At 37.5% G+C, this 23093-nt stretch overlaps 1 protein-coding gene across 1 annotated transcript; it reads left to right on the top strand.

The window, feature by feature from the left end:
* The first annotated feature begins 6250 nt into the window (after window positions 1-6250).
* On the top strand, window positions 6251-22339 carry LOC104586456 (uncharacterized). Its single transcript, XM_010243703.3, has 7 exons — window positions 6251-8625; window positions 17594-17684; window positions 17885-18042; window positions 18168-18219; window positions 19612-19694; window positions 19876-19969; window positions 21310-22339. Exons 1-7 carry the CDS (start codon window positions 6931-6933, stop codon window positions 21906-21908), a joined length of 2772 nt encoding a protein of 923 aa, XP_010242005.1. The 5' UTR covers window positions 6251-6930; the 3' UTR covers window positions 21909-22339.
* The last annotated feature ends 754 nt before the right edge of the window (window positions 22340-23093 follow it).

The following is a 23093-nucleotide window of genomic DNA, read 5'->3' as shown; positions in this document are numbered from 1 at the left end:
AAATCCTGTTGAGAAGAACAAAGAACAAGCTACGAGAAAGGAGATAGAAGCTCAACAGAAAGACTGCTATTTAGGGGACCGTAGCTATTGTCTCTATTCGCTCTTTTTAAGTTCAGACGTTTCAGAGAGAGAGAGATTTTGTTCTAGTAATGACTAATGAACAAGATCGGGTTCACATGGTTTTTGCTCAGCAACGTTCCCGCATCATCACCCTTCTCTCTTTTGCTTTACCAAATGTACTCCGGCACAAATAAGGAATATGACGTGACAATTCTTTTCCATATCAAGAAAAATCTCTGGTTCTCTCCCTCGTACACACACATTACACGCACTCCTCCCTCAAAGAGAACAGCATCCAAGGGGGAGTCCGAATATCCTCTACTGTTGTATTCGTAATTAATACTGGGCCAAGCATGATAGCCATGTGAGCTCTCTATGCACATGGGGCCCGCATAAAAAGCTGACACGGCGTATCGTGATTGGCCCAGTACCCTCCTGTTCTTGTAACGGATTTGGACACTATACAAAGGACTACCACCTTGTCTTTTAAGGTGAAACTGAGAGCTCATCCACCTACACCGAAGGACGATTTCATACTGAAGCAGATGTACTTACTACTTGGTGTGTCCACAGCACAATCAAATGAAAAAACAAAGTCTATTATACAGAAGATCGAATATTTTAACCAAAAAGTAAAACAAACAAAACAAATACATAAATAAATATAAAGTACTTCAGTACAAATTTGCATCCATAGTGGAGTAAATTATGAAGCATGGACCACTTGTTTCATGAATATTAATATATATATTTTTTCGATTAATAATGAATAAATGAATTGTGATAAATTGATGATGGGTACTTGATTTTCTTTAAATTAAAGAGTGCAGAAGAAATATCACTAGCTATTATGGTCTGAAGCTTTTCTTTTGTCTGGTGTTTTAAATATTGATTACCTTTCCAGTGGGGATCAATCTGCATGGTCTGTCTGACTGTCTCTGTTTCTATTAGTTCTATTTTTATTTTACCCTACTTGGGTTGGGTGTTTAATTTCTATCATTTTTATTAAAAGTTTAATTAATTAGTAATGGAGGCAGTGTTGGATGGAATATCGACCAAGTGGCAAGTTTTATCGTCCATGTCAGCCCCACAGCAGAACCATGCATGTGAATTGCACCAACTGCTAGTTGTTCCTTTTTATTTGTTTTATTGTCTAAATGAAAGAGATTGGAGAAGAGGATCTTTTGTTTGCCACGCGGCAAGGAGGGCCTTGTGCTGAAGTGACGGGGATCTTAGGTGCGGGGGACATGTGGACCACTTGGGCCCTACTACACACCTCATCTCCACTTGTAACAATCATGTCTAAAATCTAAATGGATGATGGGCCTTTAGATATCCCATACTTAATAATTTAGGTAATGACTATTTGGTTGAACGTTCATGTACCCGGCAGAGAGACTTAAAAGGCCAACCTATCTCAAGTGCAGCAGTAAGGTGGTCGCCACAAAAGGATTTGTAGTTTTTATGCTTGCCAAATGTCCCTTTCCTCATGTATCAAGTTTCACTTAGACAACTCTTGCCATGTAGCAACTCTACTGAACAATGTTTTGGTCATGATCAGCTTAGTTCGATTATTGTAAAATAAAAAAAATATTTTAATTTCGAACTTTCGAGTCAAATTCAAATTCATCAAATATTTAATTGAATTGAATTTGAGGCAGAAAATAGAGTTCAAATCATATTCACACATAATAGTATTTTAATCGAACCGAGAAAATTAAGACATGCCAAATTTAACTCATCTCATCTCATGAGCTCAATTGCACTCCCTAATAGGAGGTGTAGACGTGGTTAATTCAGAGAATTAATGTGGCCTCCTCCTATATCAGCAGAGAATGAGAGATGACTCATCCGGGAAAGGCTTCTGATTTCCTGGTTAGGTATGTCTAAAACTGAAACTCCTATTGAGGAAACATGTCTGGTACTCCCTGGGAACACAGAAAGGAAGTGGACCCACCATTAATTAAACGTCATCCCCGTAGCTTTTAGAATCAATGGCGTTGGTCTTGCCGCATTCCATTGTGATTCAACCAGCAGTGGATTCCTTGTTGGATTTTTGATGGAACAAAAGGTCCCCCGACGTGAGATCATCTGTCTGACCAGTTGAAACTTTATACCTAATCACAGAGATCCATCCAATTATGAACATGAAATCAAGAGAGTTGTTTCATCAGTGGGTCCCACTTCATCCATGTGCACCACGTGGCAAGTACCCTTTTGGCTTTTGCTGGGCTCTGCCTCTGCCCTCCCTCTCCTTCCCTCAACGATGAAAGATGCTTAGCTTAACCGTTGAAAAAATTGAGGGCAGTGGCCAGCAGTGGGGTTCACACTTTCACAGCCTTGCGTTGGATCAAAGGTTTTGGGCCGGTCCTCCAATTCAATAACCGAGTCCATAAACCTTCACGCGCCCTGTCGACTTTGAAAAGAAATATTTGATTTCGACGTGCTGTGCTTACGTATTAAAGATTTCTTCTGCCTGGTTTTTAGTTTTCGCTTTGCACCGGCAAATCTCGACTGAGTCGGGATTCCATTTGGTGCCGAGTCCAGCCCACAGCACTTGACCTGGTCGTTTCTTCCTTCCCGGGCCCCCACCCCCCAGTTGCCACCCATGATACCCAAACCCTCTTGGCTGGCCCATGGGCCCCCACCACTTACTCACTTGATTATTAATTATTCTTATTATTATTTATAGGGTAAATTGTTGAAACCTACACTGAAGTTTTTCTTTGATAATTGTAATAATTTCTTCTGAACTTTTTAACATTGTTGCAAGTAGATCCCTTTTATTAGAATCCTCTAAAAAGAAATATAAAAATATCCAAAATACTTGTACAGTTACCTTTGATCAAAATGTCATATTTTTCAAAATTCTCTTCATATAAATTGTTAGCCTAACCTCTTCTAATCTTTTTTTTAATTGATTTATTTTATATATATTACTCAAAGGTAAAGCCGCAACTTTAAATTCTTTTTTTATTTTTTATTATTATATAAAATTTGTATTACTTCTATAGAAATCAGTTTCAACTTTCAATAATAACTGTATAAATATTTTGGACATTTTTGTACTTCTTATTAGATGACTCTAATAGAGAAGATCTACTTGTAACTGTGTATAAAAGTTCAAGGGAAATTTCAGCAATTTACACCTATTATCATTATTAGCTTTTAAGGAGGCTTAAAAGGACTCTATACATCTGGAGCAGGAAGGAAGGATAATAAGACATAAAGCAGTAGGGGAGCTTCTTCTAAAGCCATCTACAGATTTTTCAAACCACTTCTTGATCTAGCATACGTCAAAGAGAATAAGTCCACAAATCCAAAGGCTATGATAGTGACCTATTGGAGCGAGCCTTACATTTCAACCATGTGAACAATGGTGGTCCAACAATCTACCTACACAAATTTAACCTAATTAATAGCTAATAATTTAGTGTACAGTAAATATACAGTACCGGCATAACTCAATTTGGCCGACATAAATTTGGCAATAATTTTGGGAAGGGTCACAATAATGTTTTTTTTTTCTTTTTTTTTAAAAAAAAATAAAACATCTCTTGAGGGTATTTTTGTATTAGTACAATTGTATTTTTCACACATTAAAATACATAGAAATATGTAATATACGTATTAATGTAATCTTACAAATTTCTATAATGTTTTCAAAATTTTTTGGATTCCCTATTCAATAATAATTAAATAGTTCATAAGCTTCATATAAATATTTTCCAACATTTTCAAATTTTCAGCATCTCAAAATATTTTATAAGCCAGGAATTTTCTAGCTAGAGCTAATGAGCTATAACTCCCAACCAAATGACACCCACCATCCAACCAAATAGACATTGGGGGGGGGGGGGGGGAGGAGAGAGAGAGAACCAGAGAAGAGCAATGCCCTGTAGGAGTTGTCTACCACTCATGCCTCTATGACCTGTTAGAATTATTTTTCATGGCTGTTGTTATTAGTACAAAATAAATAAGTAAATAATTAAATAGTTAATTAATTAATTAAAGGAGAGAGAAGGGTATCCCATGTTTGAGTTATACTCCTTCACCTTTGCTTGGTGTGTGTCCAGTCTTTCTCTCTCCTTTTAGTTTCTTAGCTTCTTCGTTTCCTTGTATTTTTAATAGAGAGACCTGCATGCCCTCCACGGGCTTCAGTACGAGAATGAGTTGTGATGTTTAATTCGAAAATTTCCTTCAAAATTCGGGGCAATAATTGCGGTTTATCATCCTAAACCACCAACTCAAGGTCAAATTTTGACTTGCCATTTCTCCAATTTTTTTCCTTTTTGCATCTCCTCTTGCCATGTTGTTAAGTAACATCTCACTTGCTTTCTCTCAGAAAAAGTCAGATGGGTATTCTTGTAATTTCTCACAAAAGAATAGCCCTCTTTTTTCTTCCTCAAAGTTTTTATTTCAAAAGTCAAAGTGGTTTAATGAAATTTATTTATTTTTTCCAGATATGAATGATGGGAATGGGAACATTAGATGGGCCAGATAGACCTCCATTTTACATTATAATCCGGGCTTTTCATGGTTGTTGTACACGATACTAACCAGTCTTTCTACAGGCTCAGGCCCAGAAAAACATTTGGATTTTGGACCGTTTGTTTGTTTGTTTCTTTGTATTTTGCCATCTCTTGTTTGTCATTGCTCTTGCTAATCCTTCACTCTCATACTTGTCTTGATTCAATTTCTTTTCCTTTCATTTTATTTATAAAAGTGTTTTTTTTTTCTTTATTTTGCAGCTTAGGAGGGGTGTTTTATAATGTGAATTGTTTTTTTTTTCCGGTTCGAAAAAGCAAATCAAAACCATCTGTAACTGAAACCAAAAAATGTTCTTGAATTTTTAATTCAAAAACATATTTTAATCTTGGAAGGGGGGGGGGGGGGTTGGCACATTAGCATTGCGTTGCAGTTGTGATTTGAGTTGATCACTACAAATTTATGAGGATTATGTCATGTGTTGTCGCATAACGTTTTCAAAAATGTGTTAGGTAGAAAAATCTTTCACACAGAAATTTGTATTGATCAACCCAAAGCACTATGGCAATATCAATGCACCAAACACCCCCTGCTTATTTAATATCATGTTCTATAGAACCTATCATTTTTATACTATAAAATTTGTTTTTATTTTAAAAACCATTATTTTCATAGTCTAAAAACATGTATTGTTTTATGAAACAAAATCAACTTGTTTTTTTTTTCTTTGAAAACTAAAATAGAGTTCAACAACATGTTTTGTTTTTCTTTTTTTTTGCTGATGTGCTAATTTTGAAAACAAAAAAACACCCCCTTAATTAATGCAAATATACGTAGTTATTTTTATAAAAATAGATATTTTTCTTTGATTATTTTGCAAATATCAGAGGATGGTAGTTGATAAATACAAAGATGGACAACGGAATAATGGCGAACAATATTAATAGGATAGTCGGAAGCAGTTGGAAGTTGGAACCGAGAGATGGGGGCGTCGTCAGTTCACCCCCAGTTCAATTGAAATCATGGGCTCGATATAACGGTGAAAGTGGGTGGGTATATTCCACCACGGGCTCCCAAACTTTTTAAATAGCATAGGCCCAACCCAAACCCATTTACTGCAACAATTTTACTGTTAATACGCGGAGAAGAGAGTAAAAGCCCAATTTATTTCACTGTCCAAAGAAAGGAGCCAAGGGGAAAGATGGGGTCAGTACTCTACTCACTACTCAGTCCTCACTCAATAGAGAGAGAGAGCACTCAATTTTTGTTGTTCCATCGAGCGATCCTGTCCGTCCAAAAGAAATCTCCGTGTTTTCTTTCCAAAAATAATATAAAATTTACCTTCTCCTTGGGAGTGGGGCCCATCTAATCTAATCTAACAGTGAGAGTGAGGAGGACGGCAGACGGACGGCTCCTTTCCGTCCTGCCCCCTGGACCTGTGCCCGGGCTGACGTGAGTGTTTTATTTGGGTATCTGAATCTGAATGGATCATCTCTTCTCTTCTCCCAATTCTTACCAGCAAAATTAACATTATTACCATTTAATATCAATAGCGACGTCTCTTTGGCCTTTCTCTTTTTCTCCCTTAATTTAATTCTCAGTTATTACCAGCTTTAACTCTTATTAATCAGAAAAAAAAAATAGTAACAGAGTAAACAGTGGATAAAATACGCAGAGCCGTAGATGAACAAGAAGAAGAGACGAAGACGAAATGATTTCATTTCCCTCTTTTTAAATTGAATTATTAAATTATTATTTTTTTCACTGGAAAGATAGAGAGAATTAGAGATGAGTGAGAGAGAGAGAGATCTACCATTACCAACATCGAATCAAACATCAAACAGCATCAACTTCTACAAGCACACACATACACACGAACGAAGGTACCTCCTGCTGCATAGGGCTTCGTTCCTCTTCCTGTGACCTCTCTCCCTCCTTCCCTCTCTCTTTCTCTCTTTCTGGACTGGAGAGTGGAGACGACTCTCTTTCTCTTTCTCTTTCTCTTTCTCTTTATCTCTCCCCCCGCTCGATCTCTCTTTTGAAGCCTAACATCATCGGATCTGAGAGATCATTGGGTTCGAAACTTTTTTTCTGGTTCAGCTTGTCGGATCTCTCCGAATTTCGATTAGATTTCCATTTCTCTTTTGTCTTCTCTCTCTCGAGAACGAGGAAAAAAAAAGCGGAGAAAGGCAAGCACTGTGCGTAGTGGCGCTGTCTTCCAGAGTGAGCGGGTGCGAGGTCATAGACCTCAAATCTACCAACTTCAAGAACTTGAACCGTTGTTTTATTATACGAGGGAGAAGGCGAGTTGAAGCGATTGTTGAGTGTGTGGGGGAGCGGGGAGAGCATTCGCATTCGTATGGGAATGCGAATGCCCGAACGATGAGCTACGCTGGAGACGAGGAAGAAGAGGAGGAGTGCTTCTACGAGTCGCTTGATCGGATACTCTCTTCCTCCCACTCTTCCTCTTCGTCTTCCGCCGCCGTCTCCGACGACGACGACCCTTCCAATTCCCCCAATTATGCCTCCGACCATCCCCCCGTTCTCAAATTCCCCATGGCCCTCACCAAGTACGACGTTTGGATTGCCGAACCTTCCTCCATCGAAGAACGCCGCAAGCGTCTCCTCCGTGAGATGGGCCTTAGCGGCGACCGGTTGCTCTCCCGCTTAAAATCCTCCAACGAGTCCAATAATTCCAGCGGCCGTACCAGGGAACCGGAGTTGTTCGGGAGATCCGTCTCCGCCGATCCTTTACGAACTCAACATCAGCCAGGCTCCTCCTCTCTCGACAATTCCAATTCGAGCATTGTTCGATCCAAGTCTGACGGTGCCGTCGATTGTACCTCCTCTTGCCGTCCACCTGACGATCACCGTAACTCCTCCACTTCTTATTCTACTACAATTCATTCAATTCATTCGATTCAGTGGGTCGGGGACTCCGCTCCCCTTGTACATAATCACCTTCTTTCTAAATCCCGGAGCAACGGAAGTAATGGATCCCCGACTGCCAATGTTGCCCCTCTCAATAAGCCTCCCACTGGGAAACTGTCTCGGAGGGGGGAAGACGTTAGAAATGATCCAACGAATGTCAACCCTAGCCCTAACTCCTATCCCTCGACTCCTGTGCTGGTGAATGCCGGCAACAGTGGTGGAGAATTTGACGATGATTCGGATTGTAACGGAATCGTTAGGGCCACTGACCAGCTCTGTACAATTAAGAATCTGGACAACGGAAAGGAATTTATAGTGAATGAATTCAGTGAGGATGGCATGTGGAACAAGCTTAGGGAAGTCGGGACTGGCAGGCAACTAACTAAGGAGGAATTTGATATGTATGTTGGGCATTCTCCTATTGTTCAGGAACTGATGCGGAGGCAGAATGTAGAAGAATTGAGTGCTAAGAATGATAATCTGGACGTGAATGGGATTAGCAATGTTGGCAGTGGATCAAAGTCAAAGAAGAAAGGAAGCTGGTTCAAGAGCATAAGGAATGTTGCCAGTACTGTGACTGGTCAAAGGGAGAGGCGAAGCAGTGATGAGAGGGATACCTCGTCGGAGAAGGGTGGGAGGAGGTCAAGCTCTGCCACAGATGACAGCCAGGATGTTACATTTCATGGCCCCGAGAGGGTTAGGGTTAGGCAGTATGGAAAGTCTTGCAAGGAGCTCACGGCACTCTACAAGAGTCAAGAAATACAAGCCCATAGTGGATCTATCTGGAGCATCAAATTCAGCTTGGATGGACGATATCTTGCAAGTGCTGGCGAGGATTGTGTCGTTCATGTCTGGCAGGTTATGGAATCAGAACGAAAGGGTGATTTATTGCTGGAGAAACCTGAAGACGGGATTTTAAATCCATTTATATTGGTCAATGGGTCACCTGAACCGGCAATGGTATCGCCCAGCATGGATAACCATTTGGAGAAGAAAAGAAGGGGAAGAACATCCATTAGCCGGAAATCCATAAGCTTGGACCATGTTGTGGTTCCAGAGACTGTGTTTGCACTTTCAGAAAGGCCCATTTGCTCCTTCAGAGGACATCTTGATGATGTGCTTGACCTCTCATGGTCCAAATCACAGGTTAGTGAACATTCAGCCATGCTGAAATATTCCTTTGATTCATCTTTGTATGATTATTTGGGCACTGGTGGCCTACCCCTTCATGTACCCATTTATATAGAAATATTTAAATTGTATCAATTCTTCATCCATCTTCCTGTGGTTGGTTCTTTAAACAGAATTAGATTTCTATGTGTAAATGTCTGACCTTATAAATTTTCATTCCCTCTTTTACCCACATTACAGATTTTTGGTATAAAATAACCTGTCTACTTTTTAAGGTTGTGCCAAATACTTGTCAGAACAACCTGATTGAGGTATTGGCTATGTAGTTTCTCCAAGAGGAGAAATCTTGTGCTGTTGTGCCAGGGTATTGTGTAGGTTGTTCATATCTGGAACCATGAACTTGATATAACAGAAGTTTCCCTTTGTTCATATCCTAAACCATGACCTTGGGAATGAAGCTTCTCTATGTATGTGGTGAATAAAAGCTTTATTTGATATGGAGGGAGGTTTCTTCTAGGAATGTCTCTAGGGAATCCTTTTTCCTTGGTAATTTCTGGTCATTTGACAAGACCTGAAGTAGAAGACATCAGATAACCCTGATGCAAAAACTCCAAAACCATTTTTATTTAGGCTTGGCAGAATGGTATTAGTTTTAGAATTACTTCACTGTGGTAAACTATATGTGGCACTGTTTTCTTTTTGAGAGTAGGTAGCCTATCTAGCTACAAAACAAACCTATCCACAACCCTTTATATCTTTCAGTGAATTTTCATGCTAGGAAAATATTTGTATAAAAACAAAGTTGTTGCTTTGTCTTGAATGCAGTGTCTTAAAAGTGAGAAGTGCAATTAAAGTGGAAGGGGTTCATAGAGCTTGTGGCACAACACACAAAGCATGAGATAAGGCATGGTGTGTGTGTCTAAATGAAATGAGGTGCCACCTTTGAAAAAATTAAAAAAAATTTCCACCAAAAAATTAATGTATAAATATAATAATATATGCAAATCTAACTTCTAAAAGAATAGAACATTTCAGAAGGTCTATAGCTCAATTGGTTTGAGGATCATGTTATTAACATAAAAGGTGTAGCCTTGTTGGTTGAAGTGTTTTTTTTTTTGATCGATACCTCATTGATTCAAGTTCTACATACACTAAACTATTTAGGTTATAAACATTATGGGTACAACCTACATGCAGAAAATTACCTTTTTTAGAAAATTACCTATTCAAACATCAAATTCAAGTATAACTCATCAAAACATAATGGCAAATCAGGTGAACTGCACCCCAAGAGAAGAGCCTGACCTGTAAGCTTAGGCACATTTCTGGCATGCCTTTAGAAGCACTTCTTAAAAGAAGGTGAGCATTGGAATGACATCATTGCAAGACTTATAGTTTGCATTGATAACAAGATAATAGGACATTGGTCCTGCACTTCAGGCTTAACAGTTATAACATATTATGGAGGAATATTCTGCAATTGAGATTAGAATCATTAATGGTAGTAGGACTAAAAGTTCTTTTAAAAGTTGGGAAGTAATAAGTTGGGGATTAGAGTTGTTATCTTTTATTGTATGATGTTGCTCATCTGATACAGCCCCTGGGCTAAGGGTATGAGGAAGGATTTTCCTCGTTGGTAAATAAGTCCATGGACAGAAATTCTAAGCAAGGATTTTTGCTCTTGACTTGTCCAAATATAATTACAATGGCAGTTGCTAAATATAATTATTAAATATTAAGGAAAAAAATATGAATAAGTTTTAGTCCTGAAACACATCTCACATTTTGTATGTTCCCATTCAAGATAAATTATATAATAAAATTTTAAACAAAAAGAACTGGCCTCTTTGTAGATGAATAACCTAATAAAAGAGAAAAAAGGAAAAGAAATTTATAGCGAAAAGGAATAGTTTGTTATTTTTCTGCTAGCATCTATGTGATGTTAGTGGACTAAGCCAGATGATGGGGTGATTTGCAAGAGTAACTTACAGAAATAATTATAGAGAAGAAATTGACTCAAGTGTGCACGATAAAGATAGCCTTGACTTTTAATTGGTGATCTTGTTACTGACTGCTCCTTTAGCTGTGTAGTCCAGCAAACTACCGCATTAATTATATGTATTCTGTGCATTTGACTTAGGATGAATCTCATCACTTTCAGATTGAGGAAGAGTTTGCTGATTGACAAGTCTTGCAGTAAATTGAACTGTAATAAGTATTGTGTTTGCACAGAAACTGGAATTCTAATCTAACTGCATGTTCTTATGAAAAAGAGTCCCTACTTGTTTAGGTATTGTGTAAAAGCATTTGAAGTTAATTTTTATAATGTTTTCAAGCGTTTCTTCTTTAAGGGATTTAGAGCCTTCTTAATAAGTATCATGTGGGGCATCATGGAGTTAATGGAGAAATTTGTTGGAAGGAGATTTTGGGTGGCAGGTAGGTGGACAGTTATGAAAGATAAATTTCTTAGCAGTCAATCTGCAATTGACAAGATAAACCTCTTGTCACTCATATAAAAACATCTTGTCGGTCTTTAATTGACAAGATATTGTTATCATTTACAAGGAGTTTTTTTAAAATGTTTTTAAAATTGGAAGCTAACCATACAAAATACTGTTTCATGGAGTTCCTTTGCAATCTCAGTCTGCCGGAGTCTTCTGGAGTTTTTAGAATATTAGATTGTTAAACTCATAAGGCTTTTATCTATAATAGAAAATCTGAACTTGCTAAAGGGCTTGATCTTCCTTGGGTTCGCTTGAAGGTGACTTTAGTAATGAGACTGATTGGGCCATGGACAGAGGATCATGAGCATCATTCTGTTTCCTTGATAAAGTATGAAGTTTAGACTTTAGAATCCTCTTTTTGGCACCCATCTCTTTGATGCCTATATTAGTTGGTGCCCTTCTAGAATTTCTTGCAAAGGGTGGAGTTGCTAGGGATGGTTTCTTTTTTGGTGTTTGTTTTCCCTTTTATGTATGTGTATGTTTTTACATATTTGGTTACAGTTCAACTCAATTCAAGTGCTTTAAAAGCAAGGAGTGCAACTGAAGCACAGGGGTATCTAGAGCCTGAGGCTGGAGGCACAAAGTGAGGCATGCACCTTAACAAAGTGATGCGCCACCTCTGAAAAAGGTTTACAAGAAAATTTTAATATATCATAATATGATAATTTTCCAATCTATATTCCAAAGAAATAAAATCATGTTGGCTCTAGAGCGTTGTGTTATTAACATTAACACAAAGATTTGTAGCCTTGTAGGTTCAGGCCCTAGAGAGGCTAAAACTATGACACCCACTTACATGTGACAATCTGTTCCTCATACAACATTGATTACTCCATGGATGCTTCTAGAGCATATTTCATACCATTTATGCTTTTGAAATATGTAAACTGTATGCTTTAACAAATCATGTTATCAAATATTTCTACATGTTGAATGCTTAATATTTTGATAAGTATTGGGAAATGAAACTTGGCTTAAAAAACTAGACACAAAAGCATGATATAAGCATAGTAGATAGCAAACCCCTAACCATATCCCTTCTTCGGATGTTAGGAAACGTTTAGTTACATCACCATTCTCATATCTTTGTCCATGTAGGTATTAATACCTAGGTATCATGCGGATAGATTAAAAATCATAACTACGGCATAATAATATTAGGAAATTACCTTTTTAAACATCAAAGTCAAAGAAATTTATCAAAATACTGGAACAAAGTCAAGTGAGGCACTGAGGCTGATGGCAAACAGGTGGGGGGTCCTCACATAAAATCTTTTTTTTTTTTTTTGATCAATAACTGGAATTCATTAGATTAAAAGAATTTAGTTACTGTGCTCCAAAGAGAGATAAACAGTCTTAACTCTCTCCAGTAAGATAACAAAAACGAAAAAGTTACAGAACAGCCGAAAACATTTGATCCCTTCCCACCCCCTGCTTTGCCAAAGCATCGGCAAATGCATTTGCTGTTCTCTTGACCCACTGAAACTTGATTTCCAGTCCTCTAGTTAGCCAATTAATCTCCCTCCTCTCATTAGCATATTTCCAAAGTCCACTACCTTCTTGTAACTAACTTAAGACCAGCTTTGAGTCCCATTCAATGACTAACTTTTGTATATTCAGTTCCTTAGACTTCTTTATACCCTCTAGTACTGCATAGACCTCAATTTTGAGAGAGTCTCCAAACCCAATGGGACCTGAATACAAAGCGAGATCCTTCCCATCTTCATCTCTAAAAACCTCTCCTACACCTGATGGACCTGGATTTCCCTCACTACTTCCATCAAAGTTTAGCTTTATAAGTCTGCTTCCTGGTGGTGACCACATAGGACAAACTAAAGAGCGGGCAGGAGCAGAATTTGCCACCTCCAGCCAGCTATTCAGCAACATATCCGTAGAAATATCAACAAATAGGTCCAAGGATTTCAGCCAACGTACCACCCTCATTGTTATTTTTTGACAAATATGTACCACCCTCATTGTTACTACTTCAATAAGGCATTCTTTTACTTCTTTCAACTTCAAAGAAAATTCTGGTGTTCCTTTCCTCCCAAAGAGTCCAGCAAACAACAACCCTCACACATCTCCACATTATTCTTCCCCTTTTGTTTGGCCAACTAAAGAATGAGGGGCTAAACAAACTTTGAATGTTTGGTGGTGGGGTCCACTTGCAACCAAAAGAGGAAAGAAACTATTCCCAAAGATCAGTAGCAAAGGGGCAAGAAACTAATAAGTGGTAGGAGCTTTCACCATTAGCCTTGCAAAGAGTGCACCAATTCAGAGACAAGCACCAAAAAGGCCTTTTTCTTTGGAGTATGTCACAAGTATTACATCTTCCGAGGAAGGCTTCCCAATAAAAGGCTCCAATCCTTGGAGGAATCGTCTCACCCCAAACATCCTTAACTAGAAAGTTTTGTGCAAATGGATTGGATGAAGGCAGTAGGGATTGGAAGAAAGAGGCACAAGAGAAGGTTCCAAAGGGAGTTAGGGTTCACAGTCTCTTATCCCTCCCAAAGGGATCCAACACCACCCAGTCTAAGATCTCAACCAGACTCGTGACATTTTCAACCTCTACATCCCTTAAGCCTCTTCTAAGCCCCAGATCTCAATCAAACCCAAAATTAGACTGAGAAGGAACTAGAAAATTGGACACAACCTTGCCCTTAAACCGGGAGAGTGAAAACAAGGAAGGGAATTGGTCTTTCAAAGGTATCTCACCCACCCAAATGTGCTCCCAAAACTTTACCTGATTCCCAGAGCAGAGGTCATACCTGATGTGCTGCAAAAAGGAAGGAAGAATGGCATGTATAGATTTCCAAGGAGAGGCACTAACAGACCTTGCCAAAGTCCCATTGTCCTAGCCATCATTTGCCTAACAATGAATACTTAAAATTACCCTCATCCATAGTTTATCCCTCTCACTCCCAACCTCCACAGCCATTTCCCCACATAAAATCATTTTTGTTTCTTAAATTTAAGTGTTGTGGTGTTCTTTCTCCATTTACCTGACATTTTCTTTATTTTATTATCCTATTAAATTGTTTAAACAGCTACTAAATATTATCTTGTTAAATAGTTCATTGTGATATTTATTGTTACATTATGTGCTCTCAATAAAATCATTTTGCACTACTTCAACCCATGTCCTATTTGGCCTGCCCTTGCTATTCTAAACCTTTCAACTTGCAACAAGTCACTTCTTAGTGGTGTTGTGGAAGGTCTTCTCTACATTTGACCAAACCAGTGTTTTAAAAGGTGTGGGAGGCGTATGCCTAGAGGTGTGCCTCCAGGCGAGGCGCCCCCAAAATGCCCTGAGGCACAGGCCAAAGGCGATGACATCTCTAAGGTGAGGCATATGCCTCGTGCTTTTTTCATGAGGTATGCTTGAAGCGTACACCTCATGCGCCTCATGCACACCTCATATAAAAACAAAAAGAAAAAAGAAAAAAGAAGAAAGGGAAAGGGAAGGGAAAGAAAAAAGAGAAAATGAAAGAAAAGAAAAGAAGGGAAGAATAGATAAGGGAAAAGAAAGTGGACCGGGGGGCTTTGGCCCCCCTTTCAACTAGTGTTATTCATCTTCATTCTTTTTAATATAAAAGATTTTTATTAAAAATAAAGAAAAATGAGATCCTCCTTCCTCTTCCCCTTCCTCCTCATCCCCCTCCTCTTAAGGAGGCTTATGCCTCCTTGTGTTCGGGAGGCTTATGCCTCTTATGTTCTGAACTACACCTCACACATCTTGGTAGTGGAATGCCTTGCGTCACGTCTCCACATTTTAAAACATTGGACCAAACCATCTTAATATACTTCATTTTATTACCTATAGGGGCTACTCTTAGATTCCTATAAACATTTTAATTTCTAATCCTATTAACATTTCCACTTGTAAATAACACTTAGTTGCTGTATACAATAAGTAGAAAGAGAGAAAACAGAGTGGACAGAAAAGATTAAGAAAAGAATGATGAGAGATTAATGGGACTCTCACCATTCAGCTGCTATTACACCATTCAGTGTAATGAATTTTCTGCCCCTATTAAGTGTAGGGACATAACATAAAATATAACTTAGATAACTCAAGATAAATTGATATAAATGCCCTTATGGGCAATAACTCAAGATAAATTGACATAAATGCCCCTATCGGCAAGCCTACATTTCTAAACATCGCTAAACGCATTTTTTGGACATCATGTTTTTTGACTGCCAAAGACTTTTCTCAATACAATATTGTTGACCTATAACTGTTTTATAAAGTTTCCTTTTATCCCAAGTGGTACTATCCTATTCCTATCACATAGGGATCTGGGTGCACCCCTCTGTTATGCCCATCCACTCTAATTCTATGGGTGGCATCCTCCTCAATTTCCTCCTTTGTTATGGGCTATCAAACCAAGGTAACAAAAGAAGTCACATTGAGGTATCTCGTAGTCTCTATTACTAGTACCCTAATTTCCATACCTACAACATTTAATATGGTTGTGGGCTTTCTAGGGTGAAGGAAGGTAATTTGGGTGATAAATGATAGATATAGAAGAAAGTAGACTGCTTACCATCCACTAAATAATGAGTGGAAAAATAGATTTCAGTAAATTAGTACTTTAAAGTTTAGAATTAAGAATAATAGAAATAAGTGCTCCGGAATTAAGAAGAAAAGAATATACAGTAGAGAACTAGATCACTTAGAAATATTGAGGGGGAGAGAGTTGACTACGACTAGAAGTCACTAAACCAAATTTTTTATTCATCAAGTGAGTTCTTTTGATTTTTAATTACAATGTTTTTTATATATTCAATAAAGGGCTCAGATCTCCTTTTTTTTTGCTTCAGAGCTCAGATCTCCTTTTACAAACTCCAGTTCTAGCTTAGAAATTGACTAGAACTGAATCCTACATCCTAATTATATTAGAACTAAGGTAAAAGCCATTTATAACCCATAGGAGTTGGACTCCAATTTCTAAAATATTTCATGTGAGGCACAAGTTATATTAGGACTTACTTTTTGTACTGTTTTACTCCCTTTATCTTTTATTTCTTTCCTAATAAAATTCTTGTCATTGATATTCATCAAAAATAAATAAAATAAAATTCTTGTCATTGATCCGAAAGAATGCAAATTAGTAATAGGAGAATAAAAAACTTTGTCAGAATATAATGAAACTGTGAGGTAACACCTACAACAGTATAAGACCCACTTTAATTACCCCAGAAATTATTATGTCATCTACTAATATCAAAATAGATTACTTTCACGTGTATAGGAATACTTTTAAACATGTTACTATATTAGTTGGATTCTTTGATAAAAGATGCCCTATGATTGATAAAGCCAGGATGAGATTATAACGAATTACACATCACTGTAAGAATTAGGAGGGATAAGGGTTAAATGATACACTGAATGATAATGATGATAATATTGATGTGTTGGCCATATAAGAACCAATTAATTGCATATATTGTGCCATATACAAATTGACGCGTTACATGATATGCTGTATTTGTGCATAAAAAATGTATTAGATGCTACATGAGTTTAATTTATTTGATTCATGCTACGTGTGTCTGTGTGTGTGACACACTTAAAAGGATTTCATCATTGTATTTGTCATTGAAAAGTTTAGCTTTTACCCTCTTATTGGGTCCAATCCAAATAATCCCCCTTTCTATCCTCCCTGCACCGTCGTCATAATGTAATTTATGGAGAAGGTTTAATCGAACTGAATCATGATTTGTATTGTAGAAATTTTATATAATAAAAGACTTCTATATTTAGAAAAATGTGTTTGCTCAATTTTCAATCCAAATTCGCCTTGTAAGTAATTAATACAACAAAGTATATCACATGTACAACATAAGTTTAAGGTAATACAAAGTCAATTAATGGCTCCCAGTCTAAAATGGAGTTTTACATCAAATTCAATCTATGCATGATGGAAAATAAACTAAATGAACTTTAAAATTAAGTTCAAGAAAACAAAACGTTTCATTATAATAAGAATTTTAAAAGAAATCTCCATAAAAAAATAGAAAGTGGAAATGGCAAAGAAAGTTACCATTTCCAATGAAAAAACTAAAGATCTAGGGTCAAACTGATCCGTGTTGCATGAATCAGATAATCATAAGATTCATGAATTGACATGTATGCTTGAAATAATTGTTGTAACTTATTTTGCAGAAATGGACTCAGTGAATTTTATTGTATATCTTAAAATTTTGACAACTATGCCTTACACTAAACCCGACTTCTGATCATACCACCATTATCATCCTTGAAAACTGGGTATGTTGACTCCAAGTTGAACATTTTTTTGATAAGTTACTCCAAGTTAAACATTGTACATTGTAGCATATCTTAGAACCATTCTAGCTAACTTCTCAATATCGTGCTGCCCCCACCCCCAAAAGAAATGAGAAAAAAAAAATTATAGCTGAAATACTCTACCAAGACAACTGATGCTATCAACTCTTTTCATTTTCAGTACTTGCTCTCATCTTCAATGGACAAAACAGTACGCCTGTGGCATATGTCTAGCAACTCTTGCTTGAAAATGTTCTCACACAGTGATTATGGTAAGTGTTTGTTTTTCTACAACTCGGTTAGTTGTTTACCTCTTACAAAAATCGTATCCTTTGAAACTTTCTGCTCATTTTGTTGCAATATCTGTTTTTTTTTTCATTATCCTTTTTATAAGTATTTTTCTTTTTCGTTATCTAATTATGTTGCCTTGTTTTTGTTTATGTATTTATGTGTGTGGGTTTCCTTGACACAGTGACTTGCATCCAATTTAATCCTGTAGACGATAGATTTTTCATTAGTGGATCGCTAGATAATAAGGTTCGCATGTGGAGTATTCCAGATCGTCAAGTTGTTGATTGGAAAGATCTACATGAGATGGTCACTGCTGCTTGCTATACACCTGATGGCCAGGTTTTTCATGTTTGATAATCTCAGTAACTCTTCACTTCATGTATAAGATTTGCAGTTATTCCAAGAAATAGTATGTTTGCATGATAACCTGTGGCTCAAGGATTTTTATTTGATGACTTTTGAAGGGTGCATTAGTTGGTTCACACAAGGGGAGCTGCCACCGGTATAACACATCTGGTATGACTCAAGGATTCCCTGTTATCTCTGATTTATTACTGTTTGCTTTTTGTTCACTGATAATGGTTATTAGATGTTCAAGGCCAAAATCCCAATTAGAGACAATTCTGTAAATCTATTCAACTATGCATGGTTGGATGGATTCTATCTCTGCCACTTCCCTCTCTGGAATTATGGTCTAGCCTTTAGTCTACATACATATGGTGCCATAAACAGATTTGTATAGGCATATAAGTTTAGTCTAATTAAATGTTTTCTTGATAAAGATTCAACCCAGTATTTCTTTGAACCAAATTTTAATCAGATCAGAGTTGAATATCCATCCTCAATTCAAATAAATTCTCTTAAAATGCCAGAGGTTAGGTCTGTGTGCAGTCTACCCCTCCCAAGACCCTGGGCTACCAGGACTTAACGGCCTTATATGGATTTTTTTTTGTTCTTTTTTTTATCAGTTACTAGTAAAAAAAATTTACTTTCATGTGAAAGTAATAAAAACAACAAAGCTGGGATGAGCCAGGTACCCCAAAAAGCATCATGTTTGCAAGGAATTAGAAAGCCTACCCCAACCATGGTAGGTCCCCAATATAACTATTACCTATCAATTCCTTCTCTGCCAGACGTTTGTATCCATTTAAACAATACGTCCATGGTGGATGTCAAAGACCTCACTTCTCTAATACAATGAAGACAGATCCAAGCTACAATGTTTTTCTTCTCTGCAGTATTGCAGGGACTCAAACATCGGTGCCAGAATCTGGCACATGTCCAGGAGTCCGAGTTGGTGAAAAAAATATGTAGACATGTCTCACGTAAATAATATTTTATTATATAGTTAATATATGGTTTTTATATTATTTGTCAAATTCATAGAACTATATATGCATAACAATGGAAATAGTTAAATTACTTTTACAATTGACGAGTAAAACTCACAGTCTTTGGTTATTCCCCACAAGGCCACACTTGTTGTTAATTGGAAAAGATCCAATAAAAAATGGTTCATAAGATAGGTATAAATTGGAAAAACATAAATACTAATGACAGAAATAAACAGACAAGTTATTACCCTCGTGGTCCCAGAATGTCCTACTTTAATCACCAGGATTTCCAATTCAATGGCCATCAATGTTCAATTTAATAATGTCAGGCTGTTAAGAAACCCATGTAGGAACATTTGGCTCACATCTCGTCAAGGACGAAGCAACATACTGCCTACCTGCAAAGGAAGTCATCCATGCTAAACCCCTGGATTCCATTCTTGTCACTTAAAAGATTTGAACCACAAGCCTTTGCCCTTTGGAAATTAAAAGAATTCTCTAAGGTATTAAATTGTGTAGTTGCTTATCTGTTGATCTTCCTAAACATATATCTTTTTTCATCCTCTTCTTTCAGAAAATAAATTGCATGGTGACTGTACAATCGATCTACAGAACAAGAAAAAGAAATCTCATCTCAAAAAGATCACTGGTTTCCAGGTAACGTCACTTTGTATTTGCATATTTGCTTCAACCTTCTCTTTTAAATGGAACCTATTTTTTGTTATTTCCATATGCAGTGACTTATTATCTTTCTGTATCTTTATAAACAATATGGAATTTATATTCTGAAATCCAAAGTTTATATATTCTTAAATAACTGATTTGTTTTGTCAAACAGTTTGTGCCAGGGAGTTCCTCAGAAGTGCTTATTACATCTGCAGATTCACGAATCCGGGTTGTTGATGATAAGGAATTAGTTCACAAATTCAAAGGTATAGAACTCGATATCTCTTATGTTAATTTTTTTTAGCTCTCTTCAGGATGTTATTTTGTGCATGGAATTTATGCTAGTTGACTTCTTGTTCTCAACTTTAAAGGTGCTAGTAGAAGTCGGTATCTATTTATCATTCATTGTTTTCAGGCTGCTGCTCCATGCATGGGGAGATATTGACCTGAAAATTGGGTCCAGTGAACCTGTCTAGGTCAAGTTTTAGCGTAACTTGATGAGAGACCAAGGCTAACTGAGGTTTAGTTAATAAGTCAACATTTAACTCGTTGGTTATAAACTATAATTGATTATGGGGGTTTCAAGATACCTAGTTTGCAAAATGTATCCAATAATTGTCTCACTTGTGTGAAAGTTCCAGTAGGCTGCACAAACTGGGAAGGGTTTGCCTTTCTGTTGGAAAGTGTGGAACTGTGGATTTGTTACATCCCCCTACTGTGGCAGGAAAAAAAAAAGTAAAAGAGGTCTAGAAAGTGCCATAATTGACCTGATTAGGCTACTCTTTTACTACTATAATCGCCATTGCCATAATTACTATAGTCATAGTAATAATAAATACAATAGTTATGATTTAACAATGAATTTTTGTTAAGTGTCCCATCTTTAATGCCACATTATCCATGAAATTTGTTGAGAGATTCTATGCTTTAGGACTTACTTTTGTACTTGATCAAGAGACCAATCACAATTAAAAGAAGGGATTTTTAGCCTGCACTCCACCTCAGAATTCAGATTTGAACTGCAGACCTACAACAATTCAAATTTATGAACAGCTCCACCTATAACACCCATACCCACCCGTGAATTGGCATCAATTCCAAGCTGGCACCTACCCCCAACTGTACGGTAGAGCTAGGATTTCAGATGTGGACTGAACGGTAAAAACCCCTTAAAAGAAAAGAAAAGTTGCTTGTGGTAAGATTGAGAGTCTTTTGTTTTGATAGGTGACTCGCTTAAAGGAATTAAAAGGATTTCAAATTTTCACCTTCTATAAAGATTTGGGGGCAACTTACTGATCAAAAAAAAAAAGAAAAGATTTGGGGGCAACTTACTGATCAAAAAAAAAAAAAGATTTGGGGGCAACTTTATTAACCTGCGTTGTTGAGGTAGTTGTCATATGGAGACAATATTCTTAATCCTTTTTGTTTGTCACATCCTAAAATGTAATAAATTAAAGCTACAGTTACAGAACTGCAATACAAGCAATGCCGGGTACTCTCCAAGGAGCCATGTAACTTATATTTTTTGGTATACATTTCCCCCCAAGTAGATGGAGATCTCATGTCTGATTGTAGCTGTTGCTTTTGTTGTGATATTCCTTGGCAGGGTTTCGCAATACAAGCAGTCAAATCTCAGCCTCATTGACAGCAGATGGGAATTATGTAGTATGTGCCAGTGAGGACTCTTATGTGTATGTGTGGAAATACGAATGTGGTTCCAGACCAAGCCGAAGCAAATGTGTGACTGTCACACACTGTTATGAGCATTTCCATTGTCAGGGTGTATCAGTGGCCATCCCTTGGCCTGGCATGGATGGCACCAGTGATATGCAGGATACTTACAGCGGGGAACACAATGATCTTGATGGCAACCTTGATGAAGTCCCTACAGCCAATCATCCACCTTCACCTGTCAAAGAGGAAAATGGGAGTGAGGGTTTATTGCCTGCATATGGATGCATCAACAGCCCATTACACGGTATCATTTCCAGCTCCAACAGCAGTTACTTCTTTGATAGGATGTCAGCAACCTGGCCTGAAGAAAGGCTGCTTTTGGCAGCTAAGAACCAGAGCCCTCGTAACAGCTTCGATCTCTCCAATGGTGTGATGCAAGGTAGGGCAGCTTGGGGTATGGTCATTGTGACAGCAGGCCATAGAGGTGAAATCAAAACATTCCAAAATTTCGGACTGCCTGTCCGAATCTAAGGCACCTCAAGAAATTGGATGCAGCCTAGGTAACTTGGCTACATATACGTATGATAGATACAACCATGTAACCAAGTTGTCAAGAGGAGGAAAAATGGTTGTTTTTCTTTTTGTGTATAGAAAGAAATATATGGTGAGGATTGTAATATTTGGGAGTGTTGCCATCCCTTGCTTCCATGTTCTCGTGTTTGCTGGATGTGGGAAGAGAGAGAGAGAGAGAAAGAGGGCACGGAGCCGGGGAGGAATAAATAGATAGGCTTTGTCAAAGAAAAAGGCAAAAAAAGCCACACAATGGATTTTAGGAGTTATCCCAAGGATTAGTGCAAAATGGGATATTTGTAGAGTCAAAGAGCATGGGGAAAGAGGATCTTGGATTTCAAAGAATTCTTTTTTTTCCAACAAGTAAAGAAGTTGAAGTTGCATTGTTGTCATTGTTCTTATTAAATCCATCACCCGGGGATAGGGAAGAAAATTCCAAAAGCCTTAACAAGACTCGACTTGAACAAAGACACCTCTGGGCTCTGGCAAAGGCGTTATACTGTTATGATCAACAGTACACTAGGGAGGCCGTTGCCTTATGTATGTCTCAGTCTCACATTAGCTCCTATATAACACTAACACTAACACCAGCTTTTTTGTTACTTGTGTGGGACCCATTTCACATGCTCTTCATAAGTAAGCAAATCTTCCATCTAACAAAACTTCAACCACAGAGTGGGCCTTGAAAATTAAAGACCAGTAGCAATTGAAATTTGATTAGTACAGAGAAGAAATGATATTGAAATCGGTTAAACTTTTTCTTGGAAAAAAAAGTCTCATTGAAGGGCCAGGTTAAATTCACCCACAACCAATTTCATTTTTTGTTAGGAAATTGAATCTAGTCACTATCCTATGAAATATGGGACATCCTTTAACACCAATCTGTGCGTCACATAGGTCCTTAATAAATAGTCAAATAAAACAAGAATCCAAAGAACTGCAAGTATAGCTTAGACGCATAAATAAAATTCCTAAATAGAATATTCTAGTAACCATGTCAATTGTCAAATAAAATAACAAAAAAATTAGGGCAATACTCCACGCTTGTTGGTTAGGGCGCTCCCTCCTCTCACGCCATCCCCCCTCATAGTTTGGGGGTTCTGTCACTTGACTACCTAAACTTTTTGGAGAATCCCTTCCAAACTT

This window comes from Nelumbo nucifera, chromosome 1 (assembly GCF_055504915.1).
Source record: "Nelumbo nucifera cultivar China Antique chromosome 1, China Antique-T2T, whole genome shotgun sequence".
NCBI lineage: Eukaryota > Viridiplantae > Streptophyta > Magnoliopsida > Proteales > Nelumbonaceae > Nelumbo > Nelumbo nucifera.
This window is presented reverse-complemented; position numbering and strand designations above follow the sequence as displayed.

Excerpts from the sequence above, each read along its gene's own strand:
- LOC104586456 (XM_010243703.3), top strand. The coding sequence starts at position 6,931 with ATGAGCTACGCTGGAGACGAGGAAGAAGAGGAGGAGTGCTTCTACGAG. Across the intron at positions 18,043-18,167 it reads GCTATACACCTGATGGCCAG|GGTGCATTAGTTGGTTCACA; the intron begins GTTTTTCATGTT and ends TGACTTTTGAAG. Across the intron at positions 19,970-21,309 it reads ATTAGTTCACAAATTCAAAG|GGTTTCGCAATACAAGCAGT; the intron begins GTATAGAACTCG and ends ATTCCTTGGCAG.